The sequence below is a fragment of the Ceratotherium simum genome, unplaced genomic scaffold (genome assembly GCF_057802395.1).
Source record: "Ceratotherium simum simum isolate JZ-2026a unplaced genomic scaffold, ASM5780239v1 HiC_scaffold_43, whole genome shotgun sequence".
In the NCBI taxonomy this organism is placed as follows: domain Eukaryota; kingdom Metazoa; phylum Chordata; class Mammalia; order Perissodactyla; family Rhinocerotidae; genus Ceratotherium; species Ceratotherium simum.
Window position 1 is genome coordinate 4,522,952 of NW_028261259.1, and position 19,815 is coordinate 4,542,766.

The 19,815-nt window shown below is 45.3% G+C and overlaps 1 protein-coding gene and 1 pseudogene across 7 annotated transcripts in view; one reads left to right on the forward strand and one right to left on the reverse strand.

Annotated features, from left to right (window-relative positions):
• LOC147911439 (ral guanine nucleotide dissociation stimulator-like) overlaps positions 1-19,815 on the reverse strand; it is a 321,882-nt gene that overhangs the window by 294,916 nt on the left and 7,151 nt on the right. Inside the window, exons 8-11 of one of the 7 annotated variants that reach the window (XM_087427974.1) lie at positions 14,023-17,363; positions 3,883-5,169; positions 3,425-3,618; positions 115-2,517 (exon numbers count right to left, since the gene is read on the reverse strand). The exons of 1 other annotated variant lie outside the window; for it this stretch is intronic. In XM_087427974.1, coding sequence (XP_087284100.1) covers positions 2,508-2,517; positions 3,425-3,618; positions 3,883-3,975 — 297 coding nt within the window. In that variant the 5' untranslated portion in view covers positions 3,976-5,169; positions 14,023-17,363 and the 3' untranslated portion in view covers positions 115-2,507. 5 more of the 7 variants (XM_087427973.1, XR_015550921.1, XR_015550922.1 and 2 more) reach the window with 5 other exon arrangements.
• LOC147911444 (methyl-CpG-binding domain protein 3-like 1) lies at positions 9,009-9,558 on the forward strand (annotated as a pseudogene).

Consider the following 19,815-nt stretch of genomic DNA (forward strand, 5'->3'; position numbering starts at 1 on the left):
ATGGCTTGCCAAACCATTAACAAGACAGGTTCGCAAGAGAAAATCATACCGAACTGAAGAATATGAGTGCATGGCAGAAACCCAGGAAAATGAGTCTCTCCACACAAAGGCAGAGATTTTCATCTTGCATCCTCTCCTGAGCTTATGAGAAAGGAGGATGTTGGGGGAGGGCATGTGGAAGTCAAGACTGGAAGAAGACAATTGTCATGCAGAGGGACATGTAATATCTTGTTGGAACCATTTCCCCTGCACCGGGGTCAGGTCCAGAAGGGACAGCACGGAGGTGACCAGCAGCCCGCATCTGTGGTGGGGCTGGCCCCGGGGCAGACGTGGGGGTGGTAGGTGGAAGTGGGATGGCGTGTGAGTTGGTACCAGCGGTGGAGGCAGCGATTCAGAGGTCAGGGATCTCTCTTTCTCTCTTTCTCACTCTCTCTGTGTCTCTGTCTCTCTTCTCTCCCTCGGAGACCCGAGGAGAGAAAGGTAGGGTGCCCTACCCACCTCATCTACCTATTCCATGGTCCCTTCTTTCTCTGGCAGCTCTCGGAACCATGTGGGCTTGGGCTCAAGCCCCTCAGGCCAAGGGTGCATGCTCGGCCACCTGGGACTAGGGCTGGCCTCGGGGGTCCTCAGTTAATGCCCCATCCTCCCACCAGGATCTGGCCGGCTGGGGCATCCCTCAGCAACTACCAGCTGCAGCTGAATGAACCCCACCCTTCTTGACTTGGCTTCAGTTGCTGTCTCCCTCACCTCCCACATTTCCTCACAGATAGCAGGCCGCATCACTTCCTTGGAAGGGTAGGTCTGCCCAGGGTGGCCACAGTCAGACTGGGGTTCGAGCACAAGGTTCTTCCTAGGCCAGTTGTTTTGTCCTGGGTCTCATTTCTTTCTGCAAAGACAAAGCCATGGCCTCACCCCACGCCTAGACTTGGCGACTGCAGCCAGGTGCAGGAAAGGCTCTGTGGAGACAAAAGGGCCAAGACAGGCATATGGCAAAGCAGGAAGTGCAGCGCCAGCAGCCCGTAGGCATTTGGGAGTCTATGCCAAACTGGGCAAGCCCTTCCGGGGTCAGTTCCCAGCCTCCTCTCTGGCGTTGGGAAAGCCTGGCCTTCCTAGGGCCCAGGCCATGGTTCTGGGGAGAAATCTGCAATGGAAGGCACCCGTGAGGCCCTCTGCCTGAGGTCGCAAGTGTCACACCCAGGGCAACTGCAAGCCTGGCTCTGCTAACCAGCTTTATCAAAAGAAGTCTGGCCAAAAAGCCGAACCTGGCACCTGGGCCAGGCCCCTTCCGAGGGGACAAGTTGTGGAGGACATAGCCCTGGGCACGTCTGCCAAGTCTCCTGGGGCGTGTGCTGGGCCCCGTCAGAGGAGGAAGCAGCCCGGGAAGCGGTGTGAGAGACCAGAGATCAGGCAGCCTCCCACATCCAGGTCCCTCTCCTCCCCAGGAATCCCAAGGGAGGACGATGGTCTTGGCAGTGGCGAGAGGGGTGGTGCGGGCACTGAGCCTGCACTTGCATGCCCTAGGAGAGGGCGCCGGGGGATGGGCTGGCCCTGGCCAGGTCTGAGGGACCGACACAGATAAGGGTTGTTGGGGGCAGAGAGAGAATGCCCCTCCGCCATTTCCCTTCAGGTTCTCATGGCTGGCCAAATAATTAACAAGACAGGTTCAATGGTGCAAATTAGACCCAGCTGAAGAACATGTGTCCATGAGAGAAACCCGGGAAACTGAGTCTCTCCACACAATGGCAGAGACTCTCATCTTGCATCCTCTCCTGAGCTAATGACAAAGGTGGATGTCGTGGGTGGGCCTGTGGGATGGGAGAAGGGAGGGAGACGATTGTCATGCAGAGGGACATGTAAAGGCTTGTCTGAACAGTTTCCCCTGCAATGGGGTCAGGTCTGGAAGGGAAGGCATGGAGGTGACCAGGAACCGGCCTCTCTGTGGTGGGGCTGGCCCTGGGGCAGGCGTGGGGGTGGTGGGTGCAAGTGAGATGGCGTGTGAGTTGGCACCAGCCAGCGGTGGAGGCAGCGACTCAGAGGTCATGGATCTCTCTGTCTCTCCCTCTCTCTCTCTCTCCCCCTTGGGGACCTGAGGAGAGGAAGGTGGCACACCCTGCCCACCTTGCCTACCTCCCCCATAGGCCCTTCTTTCTCTGGCCACTCCGGGAGCCCTGCGGGCTTGGGTTCAACCCCAGACACCCCCGCACAGGTCAAGGGTGCATGCACGAACGCCGGGGCCTAGGGCTGGCCGCGGGGGTCCTCAATGAAGGCCCCGCCCTCCCTCCAGGCTTGGACAGGTGGGGGCGGACCTCTGGCGCCACACTGTTGCAGCTGTTCCATCGCTGCCCTTCTGGACTTGGCTTCAGCTGTTGTCTCCCTCCCCTCCCCCACTCCCACTCAGTTGAAGGCCGCTTCTCTTCCTTGGAAGCATTGCTTTGGCCCTGATGGCCACAGACGTACTGGGCTTCAAGCTCAAGGCTCTGCCTGGGCCAGCTGCTTCATCCAGCGGCTCATTTGTTCCTGGAAAGACAAAGCCATGGCCTCACCCCACGCCTGTACTTTGCGACTGCAGCCAGGCCAGGTGTAGGAAAGGCTCTGTGGAGTCAGAAGGGCCGAGAGAGTCAGATGGCACCACAGGGCTAGAGAGCCAGGGCCAAACTGGGCAAGCCCTTCTGGCGACAGCTCCCAGCCTCCTCCCTGGAGTCGGGAAGGCCTGGCCTTCCTGGTGCCCAGGCCACGGATCCGGGGAGAAATCCGCCATGGAGGGCACGCAGGAGGCCCTCTGCCTGAGGTCGCAGATGTCACGTCCAGGGCACTGTAAGCCTGGCTCGGGTTGCCTGCTTCATCCCAAGGAGGCTGGCCAACCAGCCGAACCTGACACCTGGGCCAGGCCCCTTCCAAGGGGATGAGTTCCAGAGGAGATAGCCCTTGGGATGGCTGCCAAGTCTCCTGGGGCGTGTGCTGGGGCCCCGTCAGAGGAGAATCAGCCTGGCAAGCGGTGTGCCAGACCTGAGATCTGGCGGCCTCCCATACCTGGGTCCCTGTCATGCCCAGGCTTCCCGAGGGAGGACGATGGTCGTGGCAGTGGCAAGTGGGGTAGGGCTGGCACCAAGCCTGCCCTTGGATTTTCTGGGAGAGGCACCGAGGGATGGACTGCCCCTGGCCACGTCTGAGGGACCGACCCAGCTCGGGGCTGCCGGGGGCCAACCACAGCATGTCCACAGCCCTCTCTGCAGATACAAGCACCAGGCAAGCCCCTGCCATGGCTGATCCCATTAGTCCCTACAAGATCACCATGAAATTTATCCTCCCCCCCAACATTTCAGAAGAGCAAACTGAGTCTCCGAGAGATGTGGGGATTTGCCCAAGGTACACAGCTTGCAGTGGGCAGAGTCTCCACTGTGCAGAGGGGTGAGTGGCTACTCACCTAGTAAACAGCAGGTCCAGGACCCGGTGGGATGTGTCTAAGGCCGAGTAGTTGACCATGAAGGTGGTGAAGCTGGAGATGTTCCTACTCAGGAAAGCTGGTGCAATGGACTCTGTCAGCTTCTCCATCATGCCTGCCTGGAGGCCACGCATCCTGCAGGCCTCATTTAAATTCACAGTGGACTCATCCTCACACTGGGGGAGAGGAGGAGGAACATACAGTCAGTGACATCATGGTGAACCACCAGGAGGAATGACGTTTTTCTCTACCCTCCTGTGTAGCTTGTGGGGAGGAGTGGAGGTCCAGATTCCTTTGGGAGTGGGACTGTGGGGCAACGTAGCGAGAAAATTCTGGGGCAGAAGGGTCCCAGGAGAATCTCATATTTGAGTCTGGATTCTACTACTGCCTTGATCATCTCAGGGTCCTGGGTGTGATGACACCTCTGCACCCACACTCACCTCAGACCAGCCCTGGTCACTGATGGACTGGTGCACCTGTGTCCACTCCAGGGAGATGGCAAACTGGAAACCATCCACCAGCTCCTCGACCATCTCCTGGGTGCAGCTCTGCAGTGACAGTGCCCAGCAGTCAGGCCAGGAGGGATCAGGGGCCTGCCTGGACTTTGCCACAGTGGGAAACTCCACCACAGATCAGGCACAGAGGGGAATCTGCATAGACTCCACCAGGGAAGGAATACGAGGACACCTTGAGGGCCCAGCATTCACATGCGGATAGAGGAGGTTGGTCTCCAGCGCTCACCTTCCTCTCCTGCAGCCAAGATCTTGAGTATGAACATGACACACTGTCCGACTACCACCATCTAGCTTCCTGCTCCTGCCCAGGCTGGGTCCTCCTCATCCTCAGCTTCCCTAACTCCACCTCCCCCCCACACACACAATGAGTGTCAAGGGGTGTGGGGCTGTCCTTTTGGGATCACATTTCTGGCCTGACCTAGAGTGGTCTGCCCTGGCCTACAGTGTTACCTCATGGTTCCTCCTGCCAAAAGGTCACACACATTCGCAGTGAGGGTTGAGCCAATGTCTAAAGCGACTTAACACGCTCTTTTCCTTGGCTTTCCGGGGGCCAGAGCCACGGAAAGTCACGGGACAACACAAGAACATCCTGCTGTGTCGAGTGTCTCCACTCAAATGAACTCGACAGGAGGCTGTGATTACAATGTGGGTGCCTGGTAACCAGAGTTCTAAGTTCTGTTGGGTGCTGTCACCAAGGAAGTGAGGTCACTTCTTCAAGGTTCTATTACTTGGCCCCATCCTTCAATCAGACCCACTCAAAGCCCCCGCTAAGCTGTTGGCTGGTCTCCCTCCTTGTCCATGTCATCTCCATCACTGTACACAAATACCCATCACCACCCTCCCCACAGCAACTTGGGAGTGGATCCAGGCCCCAGCTTTGAGGAGACAGAGCTGAGATCAGACCTCTTTTTTCCTACCAGTTATATGTCCTGGAAAAGCTGCTGTGCCGCTCAAGATCTCCCCAGTCTCCCAAGCCGCACAATGAGGATTGGGCTAAAAACAGCTTCCTAGGGACCTCATCAGGTGTATATGTAATAATACGTACAACACCTGTGGGCTGGCGTCACATGTGTCTAATGCACACACTTAGAGATGGAGGAAGTATAAGGAGTAGGACATCGCATAGAATACCAGTCAGAACTTCTCTAAGTCCCAGATGTGTCATCTTTGGTGAGTCACTGCCGCTCAGAGCCTCATTTTCAGGTCTGCATCCTGAGGGGTTGAAATTAGAGGAAATTCAGACATTGTGATCCACTGGCATTAACCCTTCCACGGTCCCCTGTTTTACTCAGAATCAGTCCCAAGAGGCTCATTGTGGCCTATGTGGTGGGAACCTCCACAATGTTCCCAATGCTCCCTGCCTCCTGGAGTGCACATCTTTGTGTCACCACTAAGTGGTCAGTATCTGGCTTCTGAACAACAGAACACAGCCAAGGTGATGGGATGTCACTTCCAAGTTTTAATTACAAAACTTCTGTCACTTCCTGCTTACTGGCTTACTTGGGTTCCCTACTTACCTCCCTCCTTCTGTTTCCATCTCTCTCTCTCTCTCTTGCTCGCTCTTACTCTCGCTCTCACTCTCTATCAAATCACCAGAACTGGGAGAGCAAGTGCTGATGTTTTCAGTTGCACTATGTAGCGGTTCCATAGGAGAGAACTGAGGGAGTGTCCAGCCAACAGAGCTCAGACTCTCAGTCCAAATGAAACCTGACAAAACCCATGGGAGTGAACTTGCGTGGGAATCCTCCCCTATTTGAGCCCTGTTGCGACCACAGCCCCTTCTTCACAGAGACTTTGAGGCAGAGGCACCCAGCTAAGCCATGCCTGATGCTTGGCTAACAGAAATTGTGAGATGTTAAATATTTGTACTTTATAGGTGGCAGGATTTGGAGTAATGTTGTCACAGAGGAACAGAAAGTAACAGTCTACCATGTCCCAGGATCCAGCCTGATCACCCTCCTCTCTCCACTCCTTTCTCTTCTCAGGCTCCCTCCAGCCACACTGGCCACATTTCTAACCTTCCCTAGCCAAACTCGCTTCTTCCTGTGAGTCTCTGCACCAGGGAGCCTTCTCCTTGACCCACTAACTGTTCCCAGACAGATGCAGGGGTGCTTACACTTGTCATTCTGGTCACAGCAAAGGTCTGAAATGCCTCAGGGCAGCCTTTCAGAAGCTCCTAGCACAGTCTCTAACATCACAGATCTCACATCCAGAAGAACATTACATGATTTCCTCCTCCTTCCTCTCATTGAGATAAAATGAGTGCATGAGGAAGGGCTGTCTGCTTTGGCTGAAGCAGAGACAACTCCTTCTGGTTATAGCAGGCTCACGACTGTCTCTTCCAGGCCAAATTTTTCCCACCATGAGTCCATTGTTTAAGGAAATCATCATTCCCTCTCTTTCATGGGTCTGGTTTCCCCAAAACACAGTGAACCATCCCCTCTCCCTGTGCGGCATCACCATAAACCCACAGCCAGAAGATAAGCACCAGGTTACAACACCACCAGATCCTGAATTCAGTCACTGCTGAGACCCTCCCATCAGTGTTGTCATTCAATCGTGACTCCTGAGGACACCTTTCCCCTGAGACCCACTCCCAGCCTGTTCTCAGCTTCTTACAGTAACACTGAGATTCCATCAGAGTCCTCCCAACCTGTGCAAGAAACATTCTGAAATGTTCTCTTTATTAATTTTCAGGGACTGGGGACATTGGTAGATGTAATTTGAGTGTGTATGTGCAGTAGTTTCTATGCACGTATTCTATTTTTCAGACAGATAAAATAGTGTGGCTACTCAAGGAACCAAGAAAATGGATAACTGATCAAATTTTTTCATGATATGAAGTCTTTAGAGAGTAAATGTCATGGTTAAGAGCACAGAATATGGAGCTAACACCTCAAGTCCAAATTCCATCTCAATCCCTTATTAGATATTTGTATTGACTGAATTATTTACCTGATTGGTGCTGTTTTTTCATCTCTCAGTTGGCAATAATGATCAGCATACTTATTTTGTAGGTTTATGGAGAGTATTAAAGGAGTTAATGTTTGAAAAATGCTTGGAACACCTAGTGTATTACTGGTGTTGTACCTATATATTAGAAATAAAATTTAGAAATTCTTCTGACACTGCCTGTGAGCCCCAGAGGGTGAGACTGTTGCCTGGATGTATGTAGAAAGCACTCCATGACATACGATGAATAAATGAGTGAACAACATTGGCGAATGCATAACCAATGTCACCTATGTCATCCTACAGGCATTCCCAAGCTGAACCACAGGCAGACATTCCTGCTGTGTCCTGCATCACAGTCCCTGGGGGAATGACTGGGGTTTCTTGGACCCTGGTAACCGTGCCCACTAAAGGTTCTTTTCTGTCAGCAAACCCCAGTCTTTGTCCAATTGCTGCAGCTCACAGGGTCTGTGCTCTGATCCTTTTCTTCAGTAGAGGGAGAAGTGCCATCCCAAGAGCTGGGCACACGCAGAGCCTGAGCCTTGGAGAAAATGATTCCCTGGCCCTGGGGCAGGTAGAAGAGCACAGGAACAGAGTGGGATTTGGGGAAAATCCTCCAGGTGTTGTCAGAAGGGATGGAGGCAGGGGATGTGTCAGCAAGGACTGGTCTGGTTGGTGGGCCTTGGTGGTTAAATAGTAGGGGGGCTGGGAAGTTTCGTAGGTTCTAGCATAATACAATCAATATGACGATCATGAAATCAGAATCAGCCTAATTAAGGCCAAATTAACCCAATGTCAGCTGTTCCCTGACTCTCTAAACCAGTAGTGACTTATAATAAGGGTATTCGTGATCTATCATCTCCTTTTCATTGATTGGCTAGAGTAATTATTCTTTACATAGCCTGTCTATTTTTACATAGTAAAGAAAAAGTGAGTTTTAAAACAACCCTCCTTGGAAAAGTCTCCCTTACATATTGAATTAATAACAGAAGCCAGGACAGGAAATTCACCACTTATCTTGAGCTTTAGTCTCTGGTTTTAGATCTTCCTAACTGGTAATTTACCTAGACTTCTGTCTTCTTTCTTGAGATTAGTCCACTTAGGACTAAGTAAGAGTGCAACCTCAAACCATGTGAGAAGTGGTGGGACTCTAGGAAGAAGTTTGTTTCATTCTGTCAGTGTGTGTGTGTGCGTGTGTGTGTATGAGACTTCTTGCTGCATCTGGCAGTGTGGGCCAGTGTAGACTCCTTTTCTAGGGAAAAATTTTCCCTAATCACTTTCTCTGGGCTTTCTTTTCACTGATGGCTTCACCAGCACTGTCCAATAGTAACATTAAGCACTCTATATTATGGAATTTAAATATTTTTTAATAGCCACATTTTAAAAAATGAAAACAAACAAGTGAAACTAATTTTAATAGTATATTTTAACCCACTATAACCGAGATATTATCAATGTGGGTGCAGTCTATACAAAACTTAATAATGAGAGTTTACATTTTTTTCCTGAGTTTCATATATCCAGTGTGTACTTCCCACTTACAGTACAATCTCCATTTGTAAGTTGAGTTTTTTCAGACATACATTCTCTGCACTGAGATTTAATGTTCACAGTTTTCAAATAAGAGTCACTAGGAGTGGTGTGGATGATAATTTCACTACTGATTTAAGCTCTAATGGAGCTATGAACACCAACTGGTCAATGGGTTAATCAAATGAATAGTCATATAGTATAGAAGAATGGTATGATTTGGGATTTAGAAAAAGACTGGGGACCATGTGCCCTGACAGGGAGCACAAAATATTTTGTTGTTGAGAGTGACAAGGACAAAAAGAGAATAAAGTCATACACATGAGTGTCTAACAACATGGGGGGAAGAAATGACCTGCCGTAGTCCTGAGTTTTGACCTTGTGGTTTCTTTTCTTGACCCAAATCTCTTTGATGATGTCCCAGGACATAGGTTAGATTAATCTCTACAGGGAGAGAGGGAGAGTAGAAGTACAAGGCATCTGACATAATTGTCCTGGGAAGGCAGGCTTCATTTGCAACTCTGATCCACTTTCACAATTTATTTTTATAGGGTAAGAGGAAAAGAAGTATGATGGTCCAATCATCACAGAGGAAGTGAAATGATTGTGGAAAGCAATCTAAACCAAAGCCTGGTTTGAGCATCTCCATCCCTTTGAGAATGTACAGTTACATATTCAAAAGGCCAGTTACTAAAATCACATCCTATCCTGGAAATGAGGTCAGATGTCAGCAAAGGGCGGAAACCTTGGAGCAGCCCCAACAACTCTGCTGGCAGAAGAGACTGCAAGGTCTACAGGCCTGCAGAGTACAGGAGAACTGTTAAGTGCTTTGGACCTTGTCAAAGCCCTGCCCAACCTTACACCTAGTAGCACAGGTGTATCCCTGCCAGGTGAGCTCGCAGGTGTTCTGAACTCCAGTCCCATGCCCACCCCTGCCTGGTCTCAGATTCGGCAGAGATGATCCCAGGAGCTGGTCTGTACATCCCACAGCTCCTTTGCAAACGGCTTCTGGTGACTGAGGAAGATATCAGGAAACAGGAAGGGAAAGTGAAGACGGAAAGACACAGACTGGCGGTAGCACTGATGCAGACACACTCGCTAGCGAGGCAGGGAGAGTGAGGGGCCAAGAAGGACATCCCGACAAACAAGATGAAGAAAACAGAAGACGGCGCAGATGACATGGAGCTCACACTACATTAATGCCTCCGCAAGGGTCCTGATGTCTTCTTGACTTGTGAGGTGTGGAGAGCGCATCAGAATGGTCCAGTCAGCTGCCCAGTATGGGAGACTCCAGGGGAAGGAGATGCCAAAGCCACAGAGACCCGATGCCTCCTGTGTCTCCCTCTTCCTTTTTTACACTTAATTTTCACCCTCAGTCCTTCTTTTCCTTGCCTTTTCCCTCATTCAGCTCTCTCTCCCTCTCTTTCCCCTACATGTTCTAGCTTAATTGAGGTATTAACGACATACAGAAAACTGCAAATATTTAAAGTGAACAATTTGATACAATTTTGATTATAACTTATTGAATCATCACCACAATCAAGAAAAGGAATGCTATCTTCCCCAAATTTCCTCATGCTCATTTTAATTCCTCCTTCCCTGCCATTTGCAAACACATTCTCATTCACAGGCAACGAGTGATCTGGTATATGTCCCTATAGATTTTACAAAAATGTTTATAAATGGGATCATATACTATGTACTCATTTTTTACTGGCTTCTTTCACTCAGCATAAATATTTTGACATTTATGTTTCTCATTGCATGTACTATGAACTCATTCCTATCCCCAATCCTTCCTTGGCAGCACTGTGCACACACCCGAGCACATCCCATGTTGGTGTGAGAACAAATAGTAATGCTGCATCCCCAAAAGTAGGAATGCGCCTTGGTGCAATTCTGGGAGGGGTTGGCAGGAGCCCTGGACCTGCACATGAATGCTTTCCTGGATGGTTGGAAAATGCACCGTGCCACTGTAGTCCCAATGATTGGCCAATGCTCAGAACCCATGAAGAAGCCCTACCCACCAAACACAGAGGCTGGCACGAGCATAAGTAAAGGCAGCAGCAGATATACACGCACATGCAAATGCTTTCCATGGTGGCACAAATACCCATAGTAGTGCTGCGGTCTCACAACTGTGCACGTGCCTCCAGGTGGCGGCAGCTCTGAGCCCAGTGGGAATGCTTTACCAGCGAGTGGAAACACCCACTGTACCCACGCAACTTTCAGCATATGGGGTGGGATCAGAAACACAGCTCATGCTTCCCCCACAGCAGTAGCAGGTGGAATCTGCGAACTGATACTACCACAAATACACAGGCAAAAGATTAGTTCATCAAACACCATAAGAAACTACAGTAACAATTCAGGGCAGAAGGAAATGACAAATCTCCAGAAACGAAACTTGAAGTCACAGAAATTTACAATCTAAATGACAGAGTTCAAAATAACTGTCATAAAGAAACTCACCAAGTTACACGAATGTTCAGACAGTTCGATGAATTCAGGAATAAAATTAATGTGGAAAAGGAATACTTCATCAATGAGACTGAAGCTATTAAAAAAAAACAAGCAGAAAATCTGGATATGAAGAACATAATTAAAAAGATAAAAAAGAATCTAGAATCCTTAAAAAATAGAGCTGATATTATGGATGAAAGAATTAGTGATTTAGAGGATAGAAATATAGAAATTCTTCCAGTAGACGAGGAGAGAGAACTCTGATTTTTAAAAAAGGAAGGAATTCTTGGAGAAATATACGACTCAATTATAAAAGCAACATAAGAATTATACGTATTCCAGAGGGAGAAGAGAGGCAGAAAGGAGCAGAGAGCTTGTACAAAGAAATAATAGCTGAGAACTTCCCAAACCTGAGGAAGAACCGGACTTACAAATACATGAAGCCAACAGAACGACTAATAACATCAACAATAAAAGACCTTCTCCAAGGCATATAATAGTAAAATTGGCAAAAGCCAATGACAAAGAAAAAATATTAAGGGAAGCAAGACAGAAGAAAATAACCTACAAAGGAACACCTATCAGGCTTTCAGCATATTTCTTGGCAGAAACTTTACAGGCAAGGAAAGAATGGAATGATATATTAAAAATACTGAAAGACAAAAACTTTCAGCCAAGAATACTCTATCCGGTGAAATGATCCTTATGATACAATGGAGAAATAAAAGTTTTCCCAGATAAACAAAGGTTGATGGAGTTCAACACCACTAGATCTCCCATACAAGCAATGATCAAGAACGTCCTCATACCCGAAATAAAAAGAAGGCATATGTCTACAAAGCTTTGAGCAAAGAGATAAATAGACAGACAAAATCAGAGAGCTAAAGCTCTGTTTCACAACAGGGTAGCAAATACTTAATTATAACTTAAAAGAAGAAGGGAAGGAAAGCATCAAAAGTAACTATAAACACTTCAACTTAGTCACAAACTAACAACACAAAAATGAATAACTTGTGACAACAATAACTCAGAAGGAGAAGAGGAAAGCGATGGAACCTGCTTAGGCTAATGGAGATAAGAGGCTATCAGAAGATGGACTATCTCATCTATGAGATCTTCATACAAACCCCACAGTAACCAGCAAACAAAAAATCAGAGCAGAGCCATAGATCATAAAAAAAGAGACAACCTCCATGAAAACCCACAAAGTGAAATGGTAGTCAGAAACACAAAGGAAGAGAAACAATGAAAATATAGATTAGGTGGGATTAAGCCCTCAAGTATCAATAATCACTCTAAATGTAAATCGCTTGAATTCTCCAATCAACAGACACAGAGTGGTGGGGTGGATTAGAAAACAAGACCCAACAATATGCTGCCTCCAGGAAACACATCTCAGCTCTAAAAGAAAACAGGCTCAGAATGAAGAGATGGGAGTAAATACTCCAATCAAATGGCAAATAAAAGAAAGTAGGTGTTGCCATAGTTATATCAGACAAAGCAGACTTCAAGATAAAAAAGACTATGAGAGACAAAGGGGGCAGTATATAATGACAAAGGGGACTTTCCACCAAGAGAACATAACACTTATAAAAATATATGTACCTAACACAGCAGCACAAAAGAATATAAAGCAACACTTAATAGACACAAAGTGATAAATTAACAGCAACACAATAATAGCAGGTGACCTGAACAACTCACTTACATCCATGAATAGATCATGCAGAGAAAGGCAACAAGTCAATAGTGGAATTAAATGAAACATATGATCAGATGAACTTAATCGATATACATAAAGCATACCCTCCCAAAACAGCAGAATACACATTCTTCTTAAGTGTACATGGAACATTCTCAAAGATAGACCATATGTTGTGAAACAAGGCAAGCCTGAATAAATTTAAGATTGAAATCATATCAAGCTTCTTTTCTGACCACAATGTTATGACACTAGAAATCAACTACAAGAAAAAAGATGGGGAAGTCACAAATATGTGGAGACTAAAGAACACACGACTGAAGAAACATTGGAACAATGAGCAAATCAAAGGAGAAATCAAAAAATACCTGAAGACAAACGAAAATGACAACAAAACAACTCTTATGGGATGCAGCAAAAGCAGTTAAAATCATAGCAATAAAAGCACACCTCAACAAACAAGAAAAATACCAAATAAGTAACCTTAAACTACACCTAATAGAACCAGAAAATGAAGAACAAATGAAGCCCAAAGTCAGCCAAATGAGGGAAATAATAAAAATTAGAGCAGAAATAAATGAAATAGAGACTAAAAAAAAAACAGTAGAAAGGATCAATGAAACAAAGAGCTGGTTCTTTGAGAAGACTGAAACAAAATTGACAGACCCTTAGCCAGACTCACTAAGAAAAATGAGAGAAGGCTCAAAGACATAAAATTAGAAATGAAAGAGGAGAAATTACAACAGATACCACAGAAAACCAAAGGACAATAAGAGAATACACTGAACAACTTACATACCACCAAATTGGATAACCTAAAAGAAAGAGATAAATTCTTAGATTCACACAACCTCCCAAAACTGAATCAAGAAGAAAGAGAGAAAATGAACAGAGCAATCACAAGTAAAGAGAATGAAATGGTCATCAAAAACCTCCCAAATAACAAAAGTCCAGGACCAGTTAGCTTCTATGGAGAATTCTAACAAATATTCAAACAAGATTTAATACCTATGCTTCTCAAACTATTCCAAACAGTTGAAGAAGATGGAACACTTCCTAATTCATTCTATGAGGCCAACATCACCATGAGAGCAAAAGCAGGCAAGGATAGCACAAAGAAGGAATATCACAGGCCAATATCGCTGATGAACACAGATGCAAAAATCCTCAGCTAAATATTAACAAATCGAACACAGCAATATATTAAAAGGATCATATACCATGATCAAGTGGAATTTATACCAGGGATACAGGGATGGTTCAACATCTGCAAATCAATCAATGTGATACACCACATTAACAAAATGAGGAATAAAAATCATATGATCCTCTCCACAGATGCAGAGAAAGGATTTGAGAAGATCCAACATCCATTTATTATAAAAACTCTCAATAAAATGGGTATAGAAGGAACGTACCTCAACAGTATAAAGGCCATATATCACAAAGCCACAGCCAACATCATACTTAATGGTGAAAAACTTAAAGCCATTCCTCTGAGAACAGGAAGAAGACAAAGGTGTCCACTCTCGCCACTCCCATTCAACATAGTACTGAAGGTTTTGGCCAGGGCAATTAGGCTGGAAAAAGAAATAAAAGGAATCTAAATTGGAAAGAAAGAAATGAAACTCTTGCTGTTTACAGAGGACATGATTGTAAATATAGAAAACCCTAAAGAATCCATCAGAAAACTATTAGAAATAATCAACAACTACAGCAAAGTTGCAGTGTACAAAATCAACTTACAAAAATCAGTTGCATTTCTATACTCTAATAATGAACTAACAGAAAGAGAACTCAAGAATACAATCCCATTTACAATTGCAACAAAAAGAAAAATGTTTCTAGGGATAAATTTAACCAAAGAGGTTAAAGACCTATACAATGAAAACTATAAGACATTATTGAAAGAAATCAGTGATGACCTGAAGTAATGGGAAGATATTCCATGCACATGGATTGGAAGAATAAACACAGTTAAAATGTCCATATTACCTAAAGTAATCTACAGATTCAATGCAATCCCAATCAGAATCCCAATGACATTCTTCATAGAAATAGAACACAGAATCCTAAAATGTATATGGAATAACAAAAGACCTTGGACAGGCAAAGCAATCCTGAGAAGAAAGAACAAAGCTGGAGGCATCACAATCTTAACTTGAAAATATATTACACAGCTATACTAATCAAAATGGCATGGTGTTGGCACAAAAGCAGACTCATAGATCAATGGAACAGAACTGAAAGCCCAGAAAGAAAACCACACAACTGTGGTCAGTTAATCTCTGACAAAGGAGCCAAGATCATACAATGGAGAAAGGAAAGTCTCTTCAATAAATGCTGTTGGGAAAACTGGACAGCCACATGCAAAAGAATGAAAGGAGATCATTATCTTCCACCATACACAAAAATTAACTCGAAATGGATAAAAGACTTGACTCTAACACTTGAAACCATAAAACTCCTAGAAGAAAATATATGCAGTGCAGTCTTTGACATCGGTCTTAGCAGCATCTTTTCCAATACCATGTCTACTCAGGCAAGGGAACGAAAAGAAAAAATATACAAATGGGACTACATGAGACTAAAAGGCTTCTGCAAGGCAAAGGAAACGATGAACAAAATGAAAAGACAGGGCCGGCCCCGTGACTTAGAGGTTAAGTGCACGCGAACCTCTACTGGCGGCCTATGCTCGGAACCCGGACGCTCACAGACGCACCGCTTGTCCGGTCATGCTGAGGCCGTGTCCCCCATACAGCAACTAGAAGGATGTGCAATTATGACATACAACTATCAACTGGGACTTGGGGAAAAAAAAAAAGGAGGAGGATTGGCAATAGATGTTAGCTCAGAGCCGGTCTTCCTCAGAAAAAAAGAGAAGGATTAGCACAGATGTTAGCTCAGGGCTGATCTTCCTCACAAAAAAAAAAAAAAAACGAAAAGACAATCCACCAACTGGGAGAAAATATTTGCAAATCATATATCTGACAAGGTGTTAATCTCAAAAATATATAAACAACTCATACAACGCAACAACAAAAAAACAGATAATCCAATCTAAAAACCGGCAAAGGATATGAACAGACATTTTTCCAAAGAAGATATACAGAAGCCCAACAGGCACATGAAAAGATGTATAACATCACTAATTATTAGGGATATTCAAATCAAAACTACAATGAGAGATCACCTTACACCTGTCAGAATGGCTATAACTCCCAAGACAAAAAATAACAAATGTTGGAGAGGATAAGGAGAAAAGGTCACCCTCATACACTGCTGGTGGGAATGCAAACTGGTGCAGCCACCAGGGAAAACAGTATGGAGATTTCTCAAAAAATTAAAAATAGAAATACCATACCTTCCAGCTATCCCACTACTGGGTATTTATCCAAAGAAACTGAAATCAACAATTCAAAGAGATTTATGCACCCCTGTGTTCACTGCGGCATTATTCACAATAACCAAGACATGGAAGCAATCCAAGTACCCTGCTACAGATGAACAGATAAAGAAGATGTGGTATGTATTATATACAATGGAATACTACTCAGCCAGGAAAAAAAGACAAGATCGTCCTGTTTGCAACAACCTGGATGGACCTTGAGGGTATGATGATAAGCGAAATAAGCCAGACAAAGACAAATAGCATTATTTCACTCATATGTAGAAGATAAACATATCCAGGGATAAAGAGAAGAGATTAGTGGTTACCAGAGGGGAAGGGGGCTGGGTGTTGAGTGAAAGAGTTAAAGGGGCACATATGCATGGTGATGGATAAAAGTTAGACTACTGCTGGTAAGCACGATGCAGTCTATACAGAAATTCACAAATAATGAACACCTGAAATTACACCATGTTAAAACCCTTTATAATTTCAATAGAATAAGTGAAAAAGAAAAAAAATAATTCATTCCTCTTTATGGTTGAATAGTATCCCACTGTGGGGATATATCACACTTTGTGTATCCGTTCACCAGTAAATGGACATTTGGGTTGTTTTCCATTTTTATCTACTATAAATAGGTTGTTATCAATATGTGTGTACAAGTCTGTGTATAAACATATGTGTTTATTTCCCTTAGATGGATTCCTAGGAGAGGAATGGCTGGGTAGACGTATGTAATTATTAAAGACGCATCCAAGCTATTTTTCACCAGCACTCGATGAGAGTTTCAGTGACTTGACATCTTCAACAACACTTGCTATAGTCAGTCTTTTTAATTTTAGCCACTCTTAAGTGTGGTGGAATCTCATGATGACTGTCACTTACATTTCCCCAATGACTCATGTGGAAGAGGAGAAGGCAAGCCACACACAGACTGGGAGAAAACATCTGCAAAACATATCCCTAGAAAAAGACATGTATTTATAATATATAAAGAGCTCTTACAACCTAATAGTAAGAAGACAAGCAACACGTCATGTCTTAACAAGACACAGCAGATCAGGCCTGTGATGAGCACCAGGAGTCCCGCCAAGCAGATGAGGATAAGGGCCCAGAAGGGGAGATCTGGGGAGACATGTGGTGGGGTAGCCACGTCCTGTCATTGCCCCAGGGCTCCTGGTGACCCCACTGTGCCTCAACCCTCCTTGACAAGGGTTGGCCAACTTTCCTCATCATCCAAGACCCTGTGCACATGGTTCTCTTCGATGAGGCACAGCATCAAGATACTCGCCCCCTACCATGGGCTGGGGCTTCCTGCAGGTTTACCAGGCTTCTGAGTCAAGGCATCATCTCTGTTGGGAGAATACTCTGGAAGTGAATGAAATGGAGAATGCATGTGAGTGTGTTTCACTCTTTTTAATAAAACTTTTTAGACACAGAAAAATAAAGGGAACAGTCTCATAAACATCCATCATCTAGATTTAACCATGTATATTCCATCTAATTAAAACAATATTGCATCAATGTATAAATTATTAACACTTGCCACCCTTGATTCATCCCATGTTTTCAATGAAATATTAAAGTCAAGTAGACATCATCATGTTTCACCCCATTTTAGTTTCCATCCCTAAAAAGTGAGCACACTTTGCTACAAAATCCAAGACCATTATCACAGAACAAAAGTGTAATAAATTAAACCAAATTCATACCTCTGGGCACAGAGGCCTGAATTTGGGCTGGACTTTCTTATGACAGCCGGGGGCAGAATGGGTCATCACAGTTGGCAAGCCTATGAGATCTCTCTAAATTTGTAAAATCCAACTCAAAAGTGTTCTTCCATGCCTAGAAACACATCAGCCCCTTCTCCTTTATCTATTTGCTTAATATTCATTTTCTAGGCTTAACCTACAATGTAATATCCTGCAGGAAGTCTTCTCTGATTTCCACCTGCAAGTATGAGTTCGTTCACATCAATTAATTGATGTTTCAATTCTCTATTCTTGTTATTCCCAGCTACAAGATAAACTCCAGGAGGGTAGGACACACAGCACCCAGTGGGCATGGGGGGAGGGGTACAGGTCCCTCTACTTGTACCTCTACCCAGACAACCTCTTAGAGGTGTGCTGTCTGATATGGAGCAGCTAGAAGTATCTTTTGAATTAAAATTAATTTTAGGTAAATAAAATAGAAATTCTAGTACCTCAGTAACATTAAAAATCAGTAACAATAAAGAGCAGTCACAATACCATCCTTCGAGTACTCAACAGCCACATGCGGCTGTGCACTGGACAGCACAGATATAGAACATTCTACCACTGCAGAAAGTTCTAGCGCATTGGTGATCATCTAGAGCGGGACTTGGCAAACTATAGCCTGTGGATCAGAAACTACATCCACCCCCAAACCTGTGAGTCTGCTTCACACACAGCTGGAGGTCCTCACTGACCATCTGGCCCAGTTGCTGTCAGTGCAGAGATAAGGAAACAAAAGTCCAGAGAAGGGAGGTGACTACCTTTAGGTCACAGAGTTGTCTAGGAGAAGGTGAGGGCCTCCTATATTACTCTGGTTTCCTTTTCTCTCTCTCAATGGTGGGGAAAGACTGGGGGACTACGCCACCTCCTGCCAGCCTGAGAAAGTTCAATGCTCTCTAAGCCCCAGGCATCCAGAGTCCCCGGAAAGGCCTCACTTTCTTTCCCAATGACCAGGGAGCCGTATCATCCCCAAGGACACTCTTCCTGTCCAGGGTCAAGTTCTGCAGCTGGGTACCATTCTGGGTCAGCCACAGGAATTCCTCATAGATGGCAACTCTGTGCAGTCTCTGTGCCAAGGTGGCAAGGTACACAGGGAGTCCACTCCAGTGTGGTTACTGTGGGGGACAGACCTGGAAGGGCACAAGGGATGAACAAGGGTGTCTGGAATTCTACCCTGATTCTAGATTCCCTGCTTCAGGGTCCTGTCCAAGAGAACTTTCTGCAATAATGTAAACATTTGTCTGCACTACCAAATACACTCATTATTAGCCCCATGTTGTTATCAAGCACTTAAAATGTGGCTAGTGTGTGTGAGTGAGGAACTGAATTTCTCACATAATTTCATTTTAAGTAATTAATTTATAAATAAATAACCACCGGGAGAACATTTTGGAAACTTTGGAGTAAGGACTTCTGCAAATGCATAAAAACAATGAGAACACTGGTAAAAATGGTCAAAATCAACTTTTCAGAAGTCTAGAAATTAATCGACGGCTTGTAAGAATCTGAGGAGGGTTTAGTGAAGAAACATGGTGGAATCTTGATAAAGGGAGCCAACTTTGTGGCACTATAACTTGCACTATCCCATCCTGCTCTCACAATATCCTCCATAACTTTGAAAACTGTCATTCTCAGAACTATAGTGGCTGAGACATCCAGCAGCCCAGCAGCCATAATGGGTTTGGAGCTCTCAAAAGACCCATCCCCACCGAACTGTCACTAGCTGACCTGCCTGGCAGCTCCCTGAAAAAGCCCCATGTTCAGGGCTTGTAGTTACTTGACTCAGAGCTTGCCCAGGGAGGAAAGTCCAAACCCAGGGCACTTGCTAAAAACAATCAGGGCTAATTGTTTTCTATTGTAGTTGCCTGAGGGAGTGATATCAGCTGAGGCAGGCAAGAGGTGAGCCAAATCTTAGAAGAAAAATTGGGAGAATGAGATGTCCACAGGGGCCTTTGAAAAGCTGCAGTGTATTTGTGGGCATCTAGAAGGCCACAAGGGCACAGGGCTGTGGCATGCCAGGGAAAGACTTGAGAACATCTTAATCTCTCACCTCTAGTTGAAGGGTT